Source organism: Eublepharis macularius, chromosome 8, assembly GCF_028583425.1.
Source record: "Eublepharis macularius isolate TG4126 chromosome 8, MPM_Emac_v1.0, whole genome shotgun sequence".
Classification (NCBI taxonomy): Eukaryota; Metazoa; Chordata; class Lepidosauria; order Squamata; family Eublepharidae; genus Eublepharis; species Eublepharis macularius.
This window is the reverse complement of record NC_072797.1, coordinates 95961639-95983167: the sequence shown is the minus strand read 5'-3', so window position 1 is coordinate 95983167 and position 21529 is coordinate 95961639. Positions and strand designations below refer to the sequence as shown.

Genomic DNA, 21529 nt, shown 5'->3' with positions numbered 1-21529 from the left:
CCAACTACTCACATCGAAAATGCTGAGAACCATTCTGATAGCAGACCGTTGTTTATAAGATCACAAACACTACTCATTTAAAAAGTATCACTAGTTTTCCTGTCAATATATATTTGTTAATAATTTGCATCCCAAGAGAAAGGAAAATAAACCACCCTTTGTAATTGTTCCTTGTCTACTCACTGAAGGCCATTTTTATTCATCATGAGCAAGTAGCTATTATTTACAAGTCCACTATAGAAAACATTCAGTTAGTTATACTTGTATCATCAGAGGAGTTTACATGGAATCCCAGTATCTTCCATCAAGGTACTTGGCAGATTTGCATCCATTAAGTTTCAAGAATGCAACAGCATCAGGTTCTCCCCAATCATTGTTCTGTGCCTTTTGAACACAGAGGCATAATTATTTACTCATCCATCTACTTGCAACCAAATGAAGACCTTCCTTTAAAGTAATCTTTCCAAGTATTGTACCATGAACTTGTTATAACAGAACATATTACAGGTATATGTACCTCTGAGGGGGGAAAAAAGCAAACATGCCCTTTAGGCAAAATCTGATGAAACTCAGGAGGAAAATAGCATCAATGCAAAGATGAACCAACACTCTGACCCCTAGTTGCAGGCAAGTTCCAATAACTATCAAGGAGTTCATTTCCACATAAGTAGGGATCACATTCCCCCAGTGGGAGGGGGGAAGATCCCCTGCTTCCATCTTTTGCTCCTGCCACCGTTTACCTGGCCAGCGGGGAGGGGGGAAGGTGGGGAACAGGCCTCCCGAGCACGCTCCTGAGACTGGCACAATGATGTCACTGACATCATTGCACTGTCCCAATAGCGCTCCCATGCTCTGCAGCAGGCCAATTTGGGCCTCAAACAGACCCAATCTCTCCTGTTTGGGCCCAAATCAGCCCACTGCAAAGTGTGTGCACCCAGAAGTTACAGCACTGCACTGGTGTTGGGCCCCTTGTGAGCACACAAGACCTATGCCAGGGCAGCAGGAAGATAAGTGCTGGGTCCCCCCTCCTACCAGGAGCTTAAGGAGACCTGCATACTTAAAATCACCACTTTACACCCAAATCCTATATATATTTACTTGGACACAAATTCCATTTCTTCTAAATAACAAGTTTTCTCTTGAATGAAATGTAAAATGTTGCTGGACATAAGGAGGAATACACAAGGGGGGGGACTGTTTCTCACACCTCAGAACTCCACAACAAACAGGTCTTCTGGCATCTGAATGACCAATACATTTGTATTCCAGCATAAACTTCTGAGTTCAACCATCTAATTCCGCAGATGTGTGGGTGTGCCGGTTTATGCTAAAATGTGTTAGTCTTTAAAATGCCACAAGACTGAGATTTATTTTCACTATAACAGACTAATATGGGCTAGCTTTCTGGAACTTAGATGTCTAATTCTCTTAGGCCTTGCTTCTGACAAGAGGTTCATTAACCTTACTGCAGTTCATTTGTTTAAAGGAACCTATTATACAATCCTAAATGTGCCTTTACTCATTGTAGATAAACAATTTCCAATTACATTTGTGTAATTACCAATTTGTTGACAATAGTCTTAATCTACCAAACACTATAGATGAGCAAGTCATTCATTTCAAAGCAGCTTGGATAGGGAGTCCAATGAATATATCACTGATACAAACACACAGGGTCCAACAGAAGTATCTGGTGGACTCTGTGATTGTTCATCTGGTTACTTAACCCTGAGAAAGAAGACATCTAGTCTTGGCCTAAGAATCTGGTAGCATACCAGTGTAGAAATGCCCTCCACCCAGAAATTCAGCCCTATACTGCATTCATTGTGTGACTACTCTGTCCATGTACAGGAGCCAGTTGCAAAGACATAGTGGGCAAGGAGCTGCCAAGCTTTCAGTACACAGCACACCAGCTCTTAGTTATGCTAAGGGCACTGACTGAAGCAGGACAATGGTCACACCCTGCTGCCAGGTTGCACTCAGTAAAAACAGAGACCGCTAACTGCCAAATGGCTAGAAAGTAAACTCTTCCTTTGAGGGCAGGAAGATCCAAAGGACAGACTCCTCCAGAATAGATTATAAATTCCCAGCACAGCAGGGCAACTTTTTGGATGGGCACAAGCCAAGATGGACGAAGCTTTTGCAGAGGAACTCCATCTTGTCCACGAGGAAGGCAATAATGGAGAGAAGCTCCAAGCAGGAGATCTAAGGTAATGATGAACTCTAACTTATTGCAACTTCAAATAAAGCTAGCTTGTCCTAAATCAAACATCATTTAGGAAGTGAGGAGGGAGGACTGCATGTTTTCACTTTTTCTTTGTTCTCTTGCTAATCTTGAAAGCTTGAACAGAACATATGTATTATTTTATTCATTTATTAAATGTTCTGAAACTTCTAAGTCTGACCATGCCTATTTGGCCTTGCTACCTAAAGTTTGGCAACAGGGAGGAGCAGTAGAAAAACTTGCCATCCTTAGAGCACGATAGCTCAAAATGCAAAGTTGCACTAGAACTCCCCACTGCTTTCTTGTAGAAGCATAGTGGAAGGAGCAGCAGCTAAGAGGGGCCTCTAAATGGCAACATAGGTACGAACTGTTAAACATCCCGTAGGAGATACTCCTAAGAGTTACTGGTGGCAGTTGGTGGTTACCCAGGTTATAACTAGCAGCCTTGGGGGACAAGGGAAAGGGGCACATTACCAAGCAGAGACTTGGGGTGACCACAGGGCTCTTCTGACCTCCTGAGGGGGTCAATTCAAAAGGAATTGGGAAGGACTTGTGAGTTCATTCCTTCACAACATCCAAGTAGGATAATTTCTCTTGTTTAAAAACATACAGACTTGCGACTGCACACCATATTTAAGTTTCACATCAAACCACATTACTAACCCACAGTTCAGTCTTTGAACCAGATCAAAGTAGGTTTATTTTCATCTGTTTTAAAGGGGAAAGCCCCAGGAAGCACACAAATCACTCAGAATGAGCATGGTGTCATGGGGGCATTCTCCTTTAACTGAGGGGCTTCCTGTGTTCAGTGCACGAAAAAATCCCAGTGTGGAAGCTGCCTAACACAGCACTACTACATGGAGAGCGTTGAACAAATAAAAATTACTTATTTCACAAAAGACGTCTTTATATATCCAACTGTTACTCATTATCTAATGCAAGATTGTAACAGATCTGACCCTGTTATCAGTCACACATGCATATGTATGAGTGAATCACTTCGCAAGTAAACGGAATAGTTTGTGTGTAGAAACTAAGGGAAGGTGCTAAGAGTCCAAATCTACACTTTCAGGGCGTTTAATTTCACGCCAATTTAAGCAGGGTAGAACCAAATGCAGCAATACTGCACATTGAAACACACAATATTGTACATTGTAATGCACAGTAGCAGAGTTGGAAACATCTTAATAGTCTAGCTCAATTGCCTTATAACAATGACCACATTCTAAATACTTATTTTCTGGCCCACGTCCCTTGAATAACCCAGCTACATCTAAAACAAAAGTCAAAGTTCTTTTTCTTGTCATTACCACAGTCTTCCACTCATCTTCTCATACCACCCATAGAAGAGAAAAGAATGGATACATATATTTTATACAATCACTAAATATGTTTGTAATTCTCCCTACAGTGGGAAACCTTCAGATTATTTTAAAGCAAGTTGTGCTGTAAACTGAATTACTACTTTTATTTGCAAAGCAAATAAGGGGGATAATAAACCAGTGAACCTTTCACATCCGGTAGTCAGCGTTGTTAACACCCGCAGGTTTCCTAGAAACATTTTTCAGGCCCTGTCATTTCTAGTCACAACCTTTGATTTAATCTATGTAGTACAGTACACTATTAGATGATGCTGACTTGATTCCCGTTTCCCTTTTCTCCAGCCCAGTCACAAACTATGATAATCTCTGCAGCCCAATATAAGCCTTGAACCTCCTCAATGCACACCTCTCTGGAAACAGAAGTGGTACAAAGCTTATTTTGCAGTCCAACAGCTCTTAGTTCCTTATTCTTTGCTGAGTTTTGGCCACCCCAATCTGAGGTGAGGGATCCTCAGTCTTTTGTCACTTAGGGCCAAGCTACACATGACGAATGACACTTGAACGGCAAGTGGATTGAGTGGAGGGCAAGTGAACAGGGAGAAATACACTTGCCATTCAAGTGTCATTCGTCATGTGTAGCTTGGCCCTCAGCAATGCTATCCAATAGGATTTCTGGAGTCATCCTGGTCTAGGGTTGCCAGCTCCAAGTTGGGAAATTCCTGGAGATCTGGGGGGTGAAACCTGGAGAAACCTGGAGAAAGTGGGGTTTGGGGAGGGAAAGTACCTTGGCATGGCATAATTCCATAGAGTCCACCCACCAAAGTAGCCATTTTCTCCAGGTGAACTGATCTCTGTGGCCTGGAGACCAGTTGTAATTCCAGGAGATATCCAGCCACTACCTGGAGGCTGGAAACCCTATCCTGGTCTGGAATGGTTTGCTTAAAAACCAGGCTTTGGAACAGCTACACTCTATGGCACCTTACAAGAGCACAGACTCCAGGTTCTAAGCATGTATGAGCTGGAATGGTCCAAAGCTTTTTGGGGGGGGATGAGCAGTTTCTTATTTTCCAATTGCTAACAATTCAACCCAGTCTAATGAGATTATTGGAGATATCCAGTAAAAAACAGAGCTTGGAATGAGTACTGCTATATGCCACTTTGCCAGGCACCATTTTCTGATTTCAGGAATGTATGAGTTGATATGGTCCCAAAATTGATTATATGGCAGAGCATCCTCAGATTTTTCAGTTATTTAACAATGCGACACTTATAGGATTTCTGGGGGATGTTCCACTCTGGAGCACATTACAATAAAACTAAGCATTGGACCGGGTACCGTTCTATGACCCTTGCAGGCCATTGTCTCCTGCCTCCAGGGATGTCTGAGTTGAGATTGTCCAAAGATTATTTTACCTGCCTATGTGCTTAAGTCTCATTGATATCTGTAACTGGAATGGAGAATTAGAAACCAGTAATTGCAAACAGGGAACTGAGAACCAACTTCAGTCACAAGAACCAGGGAGGATGTTACTGGAATTTGCCTAAACAGAATCAGATAAGATGGTAATGCCGTATTTCCATTTTTTTAAATTGCACAGCACACTCAGTGTTGGCAGGTGGGAGGAGGGAGAGCCTACAGCACAGAACATATAGAATCCTCTATTCTAGCACTGCCACAGAGTAGCTATTAGGCCACTGTGGTGTCTCCTATTGTTGTTATTCCTATCTGGCACCCCCTTAAAGAGAGCCGGGCACATTTCACATCCACTGAGAGGGTTCTAAAGGACCATCATCCTCAAGCACAGATTTGTCTTCAGGTGCCACTGGGTGCAAAGCTAAGCATTCTCTCTCTTGCATCTGAACACATGCCCAAAACAAAAGTCACACTTACAGAGCAAACACACATACCTTCCTGAGGTGTGCACCCCATACTGAGCAATGCAGACATTAAATTCTATCACCATCAATCCTAGAAGGCAACCCCCCTCCTTTTCCCTTCCCTTCCCTTCAACCTCACAGCTTTCCCACCTCAAAAACGCATTTGACATCCACCCTCCTCTGGATCTCTCTTTTCCCTCCCCTCCCTTTCGCCCACCCCCTTCCTCTCCATTTTCAGCAGGCGTCCACTCCACACGAAGCCACCCACAGGATCCAGAAACAGCCATTCGCCTCGCTACATGCATCTGTTTGCTCAGGCAGACACGCAATTGTACGCGATAGAAGGAGAGGGTATGATGATGGATATGGCAAAGGGTCCCAGCGAGCGCATCACTCCTTTCTGCATCTCCACTGTAGCGAAGATTATTATGGAGCTTTCAAAGCCCCACTGGAATGAGAAGGGAAGAAAGGAAGGAAGGAAGAAAAGGGGAGGGAACTCGAGTTTGAACCGTCCCCTCCCTGCCTTGCACACACCTTCACCACCACCATGATCTGATTCCCAACAGCAGCGGTTAGCTGGTGGATCACCCCAATGTGCATAACCGTATACAGCAAGAAAATCCCAATGCAGCCCGTACACGCTTCTTCCCATCACGCACGGGGAAGGCAGCCACATGCATAGAGAGGGGCCCTACACGCAGACGCCCCCGACCCTTGGGGTGTGCGGCGCGGCGAGCGGGGGGGGCGCGCGCTAAGAGCAGATGCCCGGGGCTGGGGCGGAGGGCGCTGCCGGCCGAGACTTACCCAAGAGCAGAAGCTTGAGCTCTCGGCGGGAGTCGCGCTTATCCCGGCGAAGCTGCCTCTCGATCTCATCGTTGATCCGTCTGGCTTCCTTCGCTTCCTCGCTCAGGCAGCACGCCATGATGGACTCCAGAGTCATTCTTCCTAACTGGTTCAGGCACAACCCCCGCCCCCACTCCGAAACAGACACACGCACCACACACACACTGAGCCACAAAGCCACGAATGCAAGAAAGCCTTTCTCTTCCTCCTCCTCCTCGGCCGGGAGCCCCCGCTGCTGGGGACAACAGGCTAACCCGGGAAGAGCCCTCCCGCTAACACGCAAGGAGACGCTGGGACGCCTCCGACCCCCACCCCCGCTAACGCAGCCCCCTCCCTCCCCAAGCCTGCCTCTGACACTCGCCGCTCCCGACCCCTCCTCTTCTTCCAGTCAGGCACCGAACAACATGGAAACAGCCACGGGAGGAGGCGGAGGCGGAGAAGCAGCGGCAGCCGCCACAGCGCTGCTCAGCAGAGCGCGAAGAGCTGGTGCGCACGCCCTCTGCCCCCTCCTCCGCGCCTGCAGACTGACACAGCCTTCCCTCGGGTTCGCTCCAGTGCCCCCTCCGGCTTCCTCAAGCCAGCCGCCGCCGCCGCCGCCTCAGGAAAGCTAATGCCGCTGGAGCCCTCCCCCGCTCCACACACGCATTTTCTTTGCTCCCCTCCCTGGGCTGAAGGCAGCCCGAGACTCCTCGCCACACGACAGGGCGGGGGGAGGCTTTTCCTGTTGCCTTTGGGAGAGCGCTCGCTTCGCTCTCAGGATCTCCACAGCAGTGGGGATGAAGAGAGAGAAGGGGTGGCCTTTCTCTTGCTTGCTTTTTTTTTTTTTGGTCTTCGAAGGCGGCTGCGCTTCCTTTCTCGGTTCCGTCTTGCCCTTACTGTAAGGAGGGTGGGTGGAGGAAGGCACAGCCTGTAGTGCATATACAATATGTAGCCAGCCTGATTTCAATGGCTCAGCTCGTCGGGCGTGGTAAAGGGAGAAATATGGCCGACCTTTTCTCTTTCCCTGGCTCTCCCATTCCCCCTCCCTGAAACGAAATACCAGGAAAATAAACCCTCAGACCCACTTTATACTGCAGCGCTGCCACGCACCAGCAATAACAGAGGATGGATCAGCCGCATTTTTTCCCGGGGATGTACTAAAACGAATGACAAGAATGCGCGTTGGAAACAATGGGAGATGCTTGAAGGCTCATTGGATGTAACGGAAGTCAGGGATCCCCATTGATTTGCATGGGCTCCATTGAAATATATTGCAGCGCACGACAGTTGCTAAGAAAATGCAAAGCGGGTTCAGAGAAATCCACTCTGGGCCTGGAATTACAGGCCCCAGAGTGGAAGGATGCTCCCTGCGGAACAAATGCATGTTTGGGGACAGGAGTGACAGACCCATCCCCAGAGTAGAATGACGGTCCCTGAGAGTCAAATTTGTGTTGTTGAATCTGGAACGTCAGTCCTGGGACTGGAATGAAAGTCTCCAGAGTAGAATCACAGCTCCAGGATTCTGGAACAAGAATGACAGCCCCAGAGTGGAATGATGGTTCTTGGGACTGGAATACCAGACTCCAGAGTGGAATGGTGGTCCCTGGGACCGGCTCTGACTCTCCGGGGCTGTTATCCCATTCTGGGATCTGTCATTACAGTCCCAGAACACTTATGCTGCTCCCAACGACCATCATTCCCTTGGACAGCCTGTCATTCCAGGCCCAAGCAAATTTCTCTAAACCCCTGCCACATTTTCATTGTAACTTTTCTGTACTGTAATGTATTTCATTGGGTCCCATGCAAGTCAATTGGCATTCCCATTATATTTAATGGGTCTTCAGACATCTCCCTTTGTTTCCAATGGGCATTCTTGTCATTCCTTTTAGTATCTCTCTTTTTTTTTCTTCACTTAATGCCTGCAAGGAACAGTGCCTTTTTTGGTGGAACCAGAACAACTCCTGTAGCCGGCAAGGGAGAATATCGATTAGAGGCAGACAGCTGCCTGTTGCCCTTTGCTGCCTTCCGAGGCTTGGTTGGAGGCGCCAGCTGTCCCGTCCGGACTAACATTGGGGTTACTCCCTTCCGGTGCGGAGCTATATAACCGGGGCAAGAGCTGCAGGCAACGCCGATGGCGAAGAGCGATACGATGTGGGTGGGGTCTTTACAGGACCTCTTGGCCGGAGACTGGGGGTTTCTGGACCATTTAAAGCATTTGGCTCCAACGGTAGTGAGTTTTATACCTCATCGCCTACTTTTAGTTAGCTGAGTCGCTGTCATGTGTAGATATTGTGAAGAGATTCCTCTTGATTTTTGTTCTGCCTTTTTGAGCTTCGAGATGGTGTGTACATATAGAAGCATTTCCTCCCCCCCCCCTTATACAAACTAACGGTAGTTGCTGAATTACATGCTTCTGATGCTTCTAGCGTTTATTAATTTATCTTTAGTCAAAAGTTCTGTTTCCCACGGGAACATGATTGAGAACTCTAGTGTGTGATGTGTTGTATGGAATCATCTTCTATGCAAACTGCTGGACATAGTGTTTTGGTCTGTGTGAAAATATATTTAAGAGACATTGGATGTTTTGGTGTGCTATGATTTAAGCAGCTGAAGAAAATGGAAGGTTTGGACTTCTATGAACTGAGAGGATTCAGATTAAAAACTTTGATAAACTGCCCAAGGTATTTTAAATATAAAGCTGATAAATACGTTGCTTGTGTTTAAAAATTGAAGGATTAAATGCTATATACATTATTTTACTATATATTACTATGTATTCTTGTACATACTGAATTGAAACGCTTGATAAGCTAAATAAGCTATTCTCTATCCAAAGCTCCTGGCTCTATTCCTGGCAAATATGAATTGAGAAGAAAAAAACCTAAAAACTTTGATAAGCTGCACAAGTTGCTTAAATCTTAAAATGCTAAATACTTTGTGTCTGCTGTTTGACTATATATCTAAAGTATACAAGGGCTTTAATGACAAGCTGTTCTCTACATCAATCTTCTGTTTGTTATTCTTACTATATGTATTTATAGCCTGCCTTTCTCAGTGGGACTCAAGGTGGATTACAAAATATGAAAAACAATTCAGTCAGCCTACAAAGACCATCAATAAAGAATGCCTTGGATTATAAACTGGAAAATAATGCAAACAAAAAACTTGAGGCGTGATATACCATAATGAAGAAGAGGGGCTACATGGTAGAGGACATTGTAATAAAAAAGCAGATGAGACTTGAAATAAACATTGCAATAGACTACAGTACTATGTATTGTTGAAGGCTTTCACGGCCGGAGAACGATGGTTGTTGTGGGTTTTCCGGGCTGTATTGCCGTGGTCTTGGCATTGTAGTTCCTGACGTTTCGCCAGCAGCTGTGGCTGGCATCTTCAGAGGTGTAGCACCAAAAGACAGAGATCTCTCAGTGTCACAGTGTGGAAAAGATGTTGGCAGGTCATTTATATCTACTCAGGAGGGGTGGGGTTGTTGTCTTTTGGTGCTACACCTCTGAAGATGCCAGCCACAGCTGCTGGCGAAACGTCAGGAACTACAATGCCAAGACCATGGCAGTACAGCCCAGAAAACCCACAACAGCCATCAGACTACAGTACTATTCCCTTACAGAAGCAGGCTTTTGAGCTGTTACATTATACTGTGGTTCTAATCCCATTATAAAAATATCCTCCTGGGCATTTCTGTTTTGGCCATTCTGCAAAATTATAGAACTGTAGGAGCATTCTTGTTGCAGTGCATAGCAGAAGATATATATGGTCCTGCAGGTATGCAGGTCCAAGGCCATTAAGGGACCAGAACCATGAATCAGTAACTGATGGGCTACGAATGGAACATCTACAGAATGAGCATGACATGCACGTTCTGCTTTGCATGCAATAATAGCCGGTCTGCAGCATTCTGTACCAACTGGAGTGTCAAAGTTGCCTTTAAAGGCAGGTCCATGTAGAGTATTTCAGTAGTCTGCCTTTGAGGTAACCATAGCATGGATCCATGTGGCCATATCAGTTGAGTTAAGGTAGGTAGGGGGCCATCTTTTAAGTGAAGATGAAAGAATGCCTTTTTTACAGCTGCAGTAACTTCTTGTAATCTAGTATAACTGCTAGGCTCTTAACTGAAGCCAAGTCTGCATAGGTCAGTTCCTGTGGGTTCTGTTCCCACACTGCAGCATTTTATAACCATCTACATCAGATTTGCCGCCATGAGTAGTCACTCCAGCCACTGTGCAGCTTTTCCCCAGCTTTCCTGGGAGTGCTTATACCACGACTTTTTAAAAAAAAATCTGCTTTATGATAGGCTGCTTGGAGGCAACAAAGAGGGAGATGGGAATGGAGCTTTGCCAGCAATTCATCACTGCTCCAATGAAAGGTGCAAATGGTCACATACAAACTGATTCTATGTCGTTTGGCTTGACTTCAGGGAAAGTGAGGTGTTATGTTCTTTGTGCATAAGGGGCTTGAGTCTGTGTCACTTGGACTCCATGGAAAGTGGAAAATACAACATCCTTCAAGACTCAGCCTTTCCAAACAGTATTACTTCTTTGTTGTCAGGATTCAGCTTCAACTTGTTCAACTTTAGCCATTTTATCACAGAAGTCACCAGGACCTCTGTACTGTCACCAAGTGATCTGGATAAAGAGATATGGACCTGCGTGTGATCAGCATGTTCAACACAGCCTACTCTAAAATATAAGAGCTTTACATAGAGATTGGATTGCATGGGGGATAAGACCCGGGTCCTGTGGAACCCCGCAAGGGAAGTCCCACACCAATGATGAGATCTCCCAGCAGCAACACATTTGAGTCCTGCTCATATAAAGAACAATGTAAACCAATCCAAAGCACATCCTTTAATTCTTGCATCTACTTCCAAACATCTAGATCAGGAACAGCAACAGAGAGGCAAAGCTGTTCTCTATGTTCCAATGGAAATCATCAACTAAGACCACCAGCATCGTCTCTGTCCCATAGACTGGCCTGAAATCAGTCTGAAAGGAATGTAAGGCAGATGAATTCTCCAGGAAAACTTAGAGTTGCTCTGTTACTGCTCTGTCACCTTGCCCAGAAAAGGCAAATTAAGAAATTGGATAGTAATTGACTACATAATGCAGAGAGGCTATGGCTCAGAGCATCTGCTTTACATGCAGAAGATTCCAAGTTCAATCTGTGGCATCTCCAGCTTAAGAGGATCAGGCAGTAGGGAATATGAAAATCCTCTACCTCAGACCCTGGAGAGCTGCTGCCAGTGAGTAGACAGTACTGACCTTGAAGGATCAATGGTCTAATTCAGTATAAGGCAGCTTCATGTGTTCTTGTGTGTTTTCTTCTCTTACAATGTTTTTTTTTAAGTAGGAGCCCAAGGAAAGGTGCAGTGAGTGAGTTGGTGATTTATAATGGACAGTAGGGACTCACTGATGTGATCCTTACATGCTTTTAGTAATTAAGCACCAGTGGGGGCCTTCACAGATCCCAGGATCCTGTTGGCATCCATCATAGTATGGATTAGTATAGTGGGAAAAAGACCCATTCTTAATATCATCATCATGTAGCTATTTTAATAGCGGCTGTATTTGTCTAGTAAATTTACTAAAGGATGGATAAATTTAAATGTTTATCAATTAATGTGAACGGACTGAATAGTCCTTTTTAAAAACATAGAATTAAAATTACACTTCAGTTGGAGAAAATTGGTACTTTTCATGCAGGAGACCCTTGTCAAAATTGAGCATGAAACATCTTATCTACTATCTTTGGAAGGTCAGATCATACATGCAGCCTCAAGTAAAACACGAGTTCTAATTGCATTTAATAGCAAAGTATGGATGAGCATAGAATCAATAATGAAAAATTTGGAAGGAAGGTATTTCTTTATAAAAGGAAAATAGATCAAATTATTAGAGAGGGTAAGATTCATGCCTTAAGACTTGAACAGTATATCTAATGCACAGCTGGACACTTCAAATGGGAAAACGTATACTAATTTAGTTCATAGTAAGTCCAGATATGGCTAAAGAAAACTGATTATTTTGGATGTCTTCAACACTTTTTTTTCCATATCAGAAAGACTATATTTTCCCCTTATGCTTAAGATACCATTATAACATATAAATTATGTATTTTCCTTATTTAGATTAATAAAACAGGTTAAGAGAGTCCAAGATAGGGCCAATGATATTTGCAAACCACACACCTACCTTATTTGACTTGAAAAATAAGACCAATTTTAAACAAAAATAGAAGCTGAAAAGGCTAAAATAGTACCAATGCCAAAAATGAAAATACGTCTGTTCTTGGAGATCAGTGATACAATGAAATTCATTTTGCTGTGGTCTGAGAGGCTTCAAGTTACTTATATTTTGTTCCAGCAATGTGTTATCTCTGTATTCCTGTATTCAAATTTGCTTCTTTTAAAATTCTATAATGCATACATACTGTTATTTTATTACTGAATGTCCCAACTATTGATTGTATTGACTTAAATTGTGTGATTCACCTTGAGTCTATATACAGATTATAAATAACATAAGGCAGATTATAAACAGCATAAATAAATACACACAGTGGAGTCAGTTGATACTAAAAAAGATAAAAGGCCAAGTTAAGGCACCACAGGATGAACACTGACAAATCATGGGAAAACCTATTTAAATAGAAGAAGTTAATTAGGAATAAAAGTTTGAAAATGGGGTCAATTCCAGAAGTTGATAGTTTGGTGAATGAGTTCTGTTTCACTTTGAAGAAGTAGCCGTATATTGAAAACATATTAATCTGTCTTTTTAAATAATGAACCTGCAAAGACTTGGGTGGATGCCTGTATTATATTAGTATTAAAATCTAAGAAGGATCTGTGCAAACTCTCATCATGTAGACCGGGGTCCCCAACATGGCATCCGGGACACTATGGTGCCAGTGATGCCTTTCCTGATACCCATCAAGTGTTTTTAGAAAACGGAGACAGGAGGGACTTTTGACCTGCAGGACTTCTGACTGGTCATTGGAGATTTGATTGGCACTGTAGATTTTAGAAAAGTATAGCAGCAGCTGCTATGACAGCACAAAGATCTCTGTATGACTGAAGGTAAGCTATATGTATGCAAGAAAATATTTTCAAACAATAAGTTCATTTAAAAAGGTGTCCTGACAGAGTTTCTGCCTGAAATGTTGAAGAGTTACTATTAGTTATGCATATCATTCTCTGATATTTTGTAGTTGTCCCCACCTCCTTTGTTTGTGCCCACTACCCTGTGTCACAATTACCAAGATGCCTGCAGGTTGGAAAAGTTGGGGCCTCTCTGGTGCTGAAGGTAGAGATATTGTGACCAACTGTTGGAAAGTTCTGGGTATATTTTTTCTTTGTATTTTCTTCACTACTTCTTTAAAATTAGGCAGAACTTTTCTTTAAAGTATTGGGGTTGCTCTCAACATGCACATTTTATAGCATACTTTTGTTGTTCTTTAGAAAGATCAGAGATGATGTTAGAGGAAAGGAGAAATAATGCCCAGGTACCAATCAAGACTCCCCCCACCACACACACACACACACACACACACACTATACTTCATAAATGTTATGTCTAAGTGTAGAAGTTCATCCAGGAGAGCCCCGTGTGTACAGTTCAGTTACCTCAAGAGAAATAAGATACTTCCCTTGTTTGCCCGGTCTAATGCTAACCAAATAATACATTTTTAAAACGCGGTAGCTTTTCATAATATGTATTACACCACATTTACCAAGAGACAGATTTTGGCCAAGATAATCATTTTCATAGGTTGCAGCAGGGGGTTGTATCTGTCTAGATCAGAGACACTATAATAGTTTGCATGGAGTTAGGTGTGCTGACTACCTGGAAAAATCGAACTGCAATGTTGCTCTCCTTCCCAACCAGCTGCCTCAGGATTGCAAGAGTCACAGGTGTTAGAGGAGAGTGAGGGGATGATGTGTAAGTAGGATTGCAAACGAAGGAAGAAAACAGCCCTATCTGCTATTCTACTTTTAACAACAATTTGATCTGCAGAATTAGCAGGTAAAGCTCATTCATAATGTGGCAAATATAGCTATGAAGTGGCATTGCTACAGCTTAACAAATCTACGAGAGAAACCAATTTAGCCAACTTCAGACAGATCTCGTGCAGACTGATCCTATAAATGTTTTAGGTAAGCTCTATTGAGCTCAGAAAGGTCTAGTCCGCTGTACATAAACACATTTACATTCCTAAAGTAAACAGTTGTCAATTGCATTTTTATGTATTGGCAGGAATCCCCTTTGATCATTAAGAAACTAATAACCATGGACAGGGCTGCATTTATTTATTTATTTACTTATTTATTTTGATTTATATCCCACCTTCCCCGCAAGCAGGCTCATGTCATGTGCTTGTCATAGTGCAAACTTTGTAAAAGGATTAGCTCTTGCTTTGGAAATGAGATACCAGGAACTAGACATTTAAACAATCTCAACAGCATTTTTTCTGATATTTCTGATCCTTTTAGTCACAGTTCCCCAACCATGGCACCTGCCAAAACTTGCAGTGATGTCTGAGGCAGATGGTGTGGCACCCCGGTTAACTATGCAGTGGGGAGTAGGGTGCCCTTAAGAAGAAGCCACACCCCAGTCAGTTGAACAGTATGAGAGGAAGGATCCAGGGTACATCCTAATTAGATGTGCTGCAGGGAGAGCAGGGAGCCAGTATAGGCAGAGCACCCCAATCCGCTGCTCACTGGGAGTAGTGTTTTACTCCCTGCCCAGCATCTCTCTCTCCCCAGCCCGACAGCAGCCAAGGTTCAGGAGCAGGAAGCCAAACACTTTTCAAAGCCAGGGCAAGGAATAAAGCAGAAAAGTACTTGATTGACTTGTGCTAAACACCATTGACTGTTGGAGAGAGGAAGAGATGCTGGGGTAGGAAGTAAAACACTTTTCTTCCTGTCCCATCTCCTGTCTCCTCCAGCAGCCACCCTCCAGCAATTATCTCCTGCCCTACCTTTGAGGAAAAGTGCTTGGCTGTGCTGCTGCAGTGGGAGGGGAGAGGGCAAGCAGGCAAGGCCAAAAGAAAATGAATGGTGGGCAGGGAGTAAAACTGCAAACTCACCTACAGCGGTCTCTGTGCTCATATGTATTTTATTCCTCTCTTTCCACCCTTGGGCTTCTCTGCTGAGAGAGAGAGCACACTCTCATCATTCTAAAGTTCCTCAGTTCTACTGGACGGTTCATTCCACAATCTGGGGCTACAACTGTAAAGGCCTTGCTTCTAACAACCAAATTTTTGTTATTGTTAGATAAATTATGGGGGGAATCTGTTGGTACTGAGAAGTTATAGTGTGAATGAGACCTGCAAGAAGGCAGATTGTGATGGCTGTAAAATAGGAAACAGCTTGTCGTAATGGTTATGAAAAGTGAGGGAATTGCTTACATGGGTCCCAGGAGTGCTGTTCTCTTTATGTAAGAGCAAGCTCACACTAGTTTTACAGGCTTTCAATTCAGTGCTGTGAAGCTGAAACAGAAAGTTAACAGGAAATCTCAGAAAAGGTTATTTTTTTAAAAAACTGGGAGTCGATCACTGGCACTGCACAGTTGATCTTCTGTGGAGTGCAGAGCTGGCAACAGAAGGAGAACTAACAATACCAGCAGCTCCATGTACACACATCAAAGGGTTTTGAAGTTCTTTCTGAAATTAGAAATCCTTGTATTGATGTATTCTCAGGCAGCAATCTGCTGCAGAATTAGACATGCCCAAATCCATAGATTACTCTGGTTTCGGCACACTGAACTTTGCATAGAACCAGGCTATAGCATCAGTTGTGTTTCTGTAACCCTTTTTCATGGACTACGTATAGTTTTGCTTGGCTGGTAAAAATCCAGATATATTGGTAACTAATTGCGGGTTCAGTTGACATATATCATTTACTTTTTGTTGTTACCTACCCTGGGCCCTAACTGTGTGAAAGGTAAAGCAGAGTATATAAACGTTCTAAGTAAGACGGACAATCACTATGAGAGCATATGGGGCAGCCTGCCACTTCAGGCTCCATTTTTTGCTCTACAGGGTGGAGAATCTAGAGAGGACTCATGTCACTTCTAGCTTTCCCCTGAAAGGGACATCATACCATTGGCCCAACAGCTATTTTTTTGCTTATTTTTCTCTAACCGCCAGTCTGAATTAGTGAAACAGGAGCTGGTGGCTGGTAACCCTAATTGCTTCGCTGTTCCAAATCACTTCTTCCCAACACATGTGAATGCTAACCATTTAGATAGGAACTGTACAACTATATGCGAAATCTTCCTGATGTTAAATAATACATTGATAGCACTAGTCCTTAGAATTATCCTAAATTGTTCTTCCTGAAGAATGCCTCAGTTCACCTGATGTTTTCTCCTGCTGGTGTCTTCTGTTGTAAGACCTGACCAAGAGTTGCTGAGTCTGTACAAGAGAGAATGAAGACAATTTGGTCTCATTAACTAAGAACGAATCCTCGCAAACAATAGATGGGATGGAAAACTTGTATGAGGACTGTACCGTGCAGGTGAAGGCTTCTGAGGCTGGATGCTCCTCCGTAGAAGAAACCTGCCACATGTGCTCTAGGCGAACCTTCTCACTTGACATGTCAGTTTTCTGTGTTTGAATATAGTTTTATGGGGGAACATAAAACTGGAAAATGGCCAACACTTTATGGTTACCTTCTGGAGAGTCGTGTGTTACAGACCATAAGGGGTGGGGATTTATGGATATTCTTTTAGCCCTTGAAAAAGTGGAAATTACGAAACAGGTTGAGTGAGCTGGCTTCCCTGTTGGGCTTGTTGGGGGGCTTGACCCCGGGATGCAGTATCCAACCTGTAAAACAACAACAATAGTCCACTTTCTTACTGAAGTTGGTGTACTTACCAGATGATTTCCATATTATGGTGCTTGTCATTTAAAGACTTTACGTCAGCAGCTCTGCAAACAAAAGAGAGAGAAAAGCTTTACATTCATTGAACTGTTTTGTGGAAAACTGGCCATATGTACATATATATGCATATGAATTTATATTTGTAAGAGAGCTATTTTTGATACTGAATGAATTAAAATTATTGGTAGATCTTGTGCTATGTATAGATGGTCATGGTTGTTATTTGTATAGAAATGTAGAAAGATTGTATGAGATTGTGCATAACTTATTTATTCACATACTGCACTAGTCACTTTAAATACATTTATATGTATAATAAATACACCGATTCATTGTATTCTCCTCCAGTTCAAGGAGGATCCTGTTCATTTGCTGCTTCTGTATTTTGAAGGAGCCTTTTTTGCGGTTATCTATTTCTAATGGGGCTAAATTAACTTTAAGACTATGTTTTATCAAACTGCATGATACTTAGATTCAGTATATATTCTCTGCATGTAATATTAACGTCAATACACTGATGTAATGTCATATTACAGTACTTCCTACCCCAAAGCCCTTGCTTCTGTTTGAAATGTGAATGGAATGCCTGCAGGAGGCAGTGTGGGTGATCCCTTCCTTCCGTAACCTCTTAAACTTGACGTTAACAATAAAATTGTAACTTAATGCTGCTGAGGCTGTAATTCTTCCTCTTTTTTCATTCTTCTTTCATTTTCACTTGGTCTTTTCCCTTTACTAATGGAATGCATTCATATATATATATATATATTCTGGTATTTCCACTGATTATTGGTTTGGGTGAAATGGAACTCAGGTACGCAAAAAACATTTTTTCTTCAGACTTGCTCAGTTAGATTTTGCATATATCTATCACTGGGTTGCAGATAATGTGCTGGAGTTATTTTATTTTAGTTTTACTATCCAGATTTGATCTTCATTATGAGAGAGAAAATGACAGCTTAAGTTTGACAAAGTGCTGGGTTTCTTTGTTGGTATGTTATTGCATGGAATTTATTTCTGAGAAATAATTCTCTAGTTGCTTTTCAGCAAATAACTCCTGGTTAGGCCTGCTGCCCTAATTCACTCACTAAGTAAATACCATATTAGCCATTGGAACTTCTGGAAATAAACAGGATTGGACTGTGTAAGTATTTTATGGGCCTTTAATAGTGATGTGTCCCACTTTTCTAAAGCTAAGAGATGACAGATTATCTAGTACTTCACCTATGGCATACCACGCCTTTGAATACTTTAGCCCATGGGACTTCTTTTCTACAGCTCCTCTAACATTTAGAATGCTCTGAGTAGAACCAGAGAATCTTCATAATATCAGTGATTCTCTCTGCTAGCACAGTTGTGCTACTAAAACATCTTTTATGCATAATCCATCCTCTGCTAGGTGTTAAATCTATTATATTTTAAATATTAGAGAGGTGGCTGCATTATTCTTTTCTTTTCTCCCTGTACATGTTTGGGATCTGCATAAAAATATCACAGACCTACAGCTAACTCTTGCATTTCATGGTCTTACAGCTGTTTACAGCCCCCCCTTCATTTCACATTATCTGATGAAGTAGACTATAGCACAGTCTTATGCCACAATAAAGTTTAATATTTAAAATATCCTGAGATTCTTCGTTATGTTAAGTTTATGCATTTATACATGGGCACTGGCATTTTACTTTTTTTTAGAGTGTTGTTCAATATGTCACTCTGCTGTCTCTTATTTGAGTAATCTTGCATACATTTTCTATCTGACAGACACTTGCAAGTGTGAGTAATTCAATTAAGTCTAGTTCTATTGCAGTAAACAAGACACCTCATGATAGTGAGGACTGTATTTATCCATAAATATTAGCAATATTAGCAAAATATTCATCCTTGGGATGAATTTTAATACAACATTTTCATATTTTAAATTCAAAAATAAAGATGGACTTTGAATGTATAATAGGAATACTGGGCCTCATTATGATCTCATATCTATTTTAAATTTTCTAACTCAGTTGATTTCAGTAAAGTTTACTATATCATGCTATGCTCTTAATCTCAAACCTGTGGTGTTCATATCAAAATGAAACTCATACATCATTGTAGAATTCTAGCTGAAGATCTGTTTATGGTTAGGTCAGAGTGTTTGGTACAGATAGGTCAGAACTCTCAGATTCACACTGGCTCTGATTCCACATAAACCTACTTGGAATTAAGTTCCACTAAAACAAATGGGACTTAATTCTAAAGAAATTTGTTTAGGCGTCAACATGCCATGTTTTAAGATGATTAGCAAAGCCCTGATAAAGCTTTCATTAGATTTTCAGCTGTCATGATGCCACGGTCAAGTGGCTATAAGGGAGCAGGTTGAAATGGAATCCAAATACAACTGAGATGATGCTGACTGATAATGCTGAGATCTCAGAAGGAATTGTTTTGCCTGCTTTAGATAAATCCTTTCTTTCTAGAAGTTGTGTTAAAAGTTTGGGAGCCCTCTTGGATTTGGCCTTCTGGGAAAACAGGTGCTGTTTGTCATCTAGACTTAGCTCCTAGATTGGCTTCCTTCTGGACTCAACTCATCTTGCCACTCTGATCCATATATCTTAGAGGACAGATGTCTGCTATGCACTCAGCAAAGGGCTGACCACACAACTTGGGAAACTAAAATTAGTACAGGACAAGCCACAAGGGCCCACAAGGACTTCTGCGGGGGATCTTATTTTCCCTCTTTTCCTTTCCTGAAAGTCCACATAGCCTCTCTCCTTTTCCTGCTTGCTTCTGTCCACCCACCAGCTGACGTAACTTTATCTGCCCCGTCTTCAGCTTTCCCTCCTTTCCTCAACTTGGCAGCTGCTACCTGAGAAAACTATGGCCTAGTTGCATGGTGCCAGCTGCTGGTCTGGGCACGGTTGTTTTGGAGGGGGGAATGCACAAGTACTTACAGAAGCATCTCATTTCCCCCAGTATCCCCTTTTCCACATTATTTTCTCTTTCCCTCATCCTGGCAACCCCTATATCCTCACCTTTCCCCACGTTTTTTCCCTTCTCACTCACCAATCAACCTACCTTTTATTTGCCCACTCTTTTCAGCTATATTTATTTCCTTTTTATCCTGCCTTTCTTTTACAAAAGAGGATGCAAAGCAGTTTACATTATTCTCCCCTCCATTTTATCCTCACAACAATCCTGTGAAGTAAATGTAAGCTGAGAATGTGTAACTGGCCCAAGGTCACCTTGTGGGGATTCGAACCTGAGTCTCCCAGATCCTAGTTTGAAACTCTAACCACCACTCTTGTGGAGTGGCTATTTTTGAATGGTACTACACAATAGAGAAGCTGCCATGGATATAAATAGACTTAATGCAAGGGTGTCAACACACCTCCACACATGGTACACAATAAATCTCAGTCAGCAGTATAACAATACAATGTATTACAGACTTCCGGTTTGGGATTCATGGAGGTCTAACGCAGCTCCACTTGCGGAGCTGACCGGACTGCCGTTTTAACCGGCCGGCGGGGTGAAAATAGCCCGCGGCCGACTGCTCTCAGGCGGAGAGCAGGCAAAGAACGCTCAAGACCCTAGGGTGAGTTAGATCTCGGACGAGGGGGGGCTCTACACAACGGGTCCCCTCTCGATCCTTGAGGTCCCACCTTGCGACGGGTCGGCTACAATCTCTGCGGCAGTTTTGGGGCCAATTCGGCTGGCATAAGACCTACATACCCAAGCTTCGATTGGGGGAAGAAGCTGAGAGGAGAACTTAAAATCGAAACAGCGATTACAACCCGAGAAAAGTGAAGAGAAGGTACAGATCATTATCTTCTGATACGGGACAGATTAACAAAAACAGAGAGGAAAAAAAGTAGATTTTTAAACTGCAACAGACTAGTGAAAAGGAGGGGAAGACTCGGCAGGAGTTGCATTTGAAAAGAGACTAAGTTTAAAGAAGTTATTAAAGAAAACGGACTATTGTTTTGAATACCTGTGGCTTTGGAGCTGTGAGAAAAAGACACCATCGCGAGATCTGCTGTGGGAAGACGGGAGACAGGAAGTGCGTAATAACAATAGAGTGGCTGGAGAGAAGCAGCCCTTGCAGGAGGGCAGGAAGAAGGGAATCACCATCTTTGAAAGGGGAAGGGTCACGGCCTCAGCGGAAAAGGAAGTAGGCCATATTGGATTACAAAATTATAGAGAAACCATAGAGAAAAGACGCCCGACATTTTGGACTCTTTAAAATTTAATTTTTGCAAGAAGACCGGGACATTTAAAATAAAAAGACTTTAAATTTTACGCCACGGAGTTAAGGAAGAGAGCGGACTCGTGGGAGCGAGCTAAAGCAAGCCCCACGATGTCAAAAAAAGAGTGGCAATCGGCAATAGAAAACCTGGACAAAAA

General features: G+C 42.8%; 2 protein-coding genes across 2 annotated transcripts in view; one reads left to right on the top strand and one right to left on the bottom strand.

Annotated features, from left to right (window-relative positions):
* LOC129334311 (guanine nucleotide-binding protein G(q) subunit alpha) overlaps window positions 1–6562 on the bottom strand; it is a 145150-nt gene extending 138588 nt beyond the window's left edge. The window contains exon 1 of the mRNA XM_054986307.1: window positions 6229–6562. Within this exon, the coding sequence (XP_054842282.1) occupies window positions 6229–6364 (136 nt within the window). The 5' untranslated portion in view covers window positions 6365–6562. The remainder of the gene's footprint in view (window positions 1–6228) is intronic.
* A 1803-nt stretch (window positions 6563–8365) lies between these two features.
* The window catches only part of CEP78 (centrosomal protein 78), a 90495-nt gene continuing 77331 nt past the window's right edge, over window positions 8366–21529 (top strand). The window contains exon 1 of the mRNA XM_054987433.1: window positions 8366–8473. The gene's annotated coding sequence lies outside the window, so the exon portion shown is untranslated. The remainder of the gene's footprint in view (window positions 8474–21529) is intronic.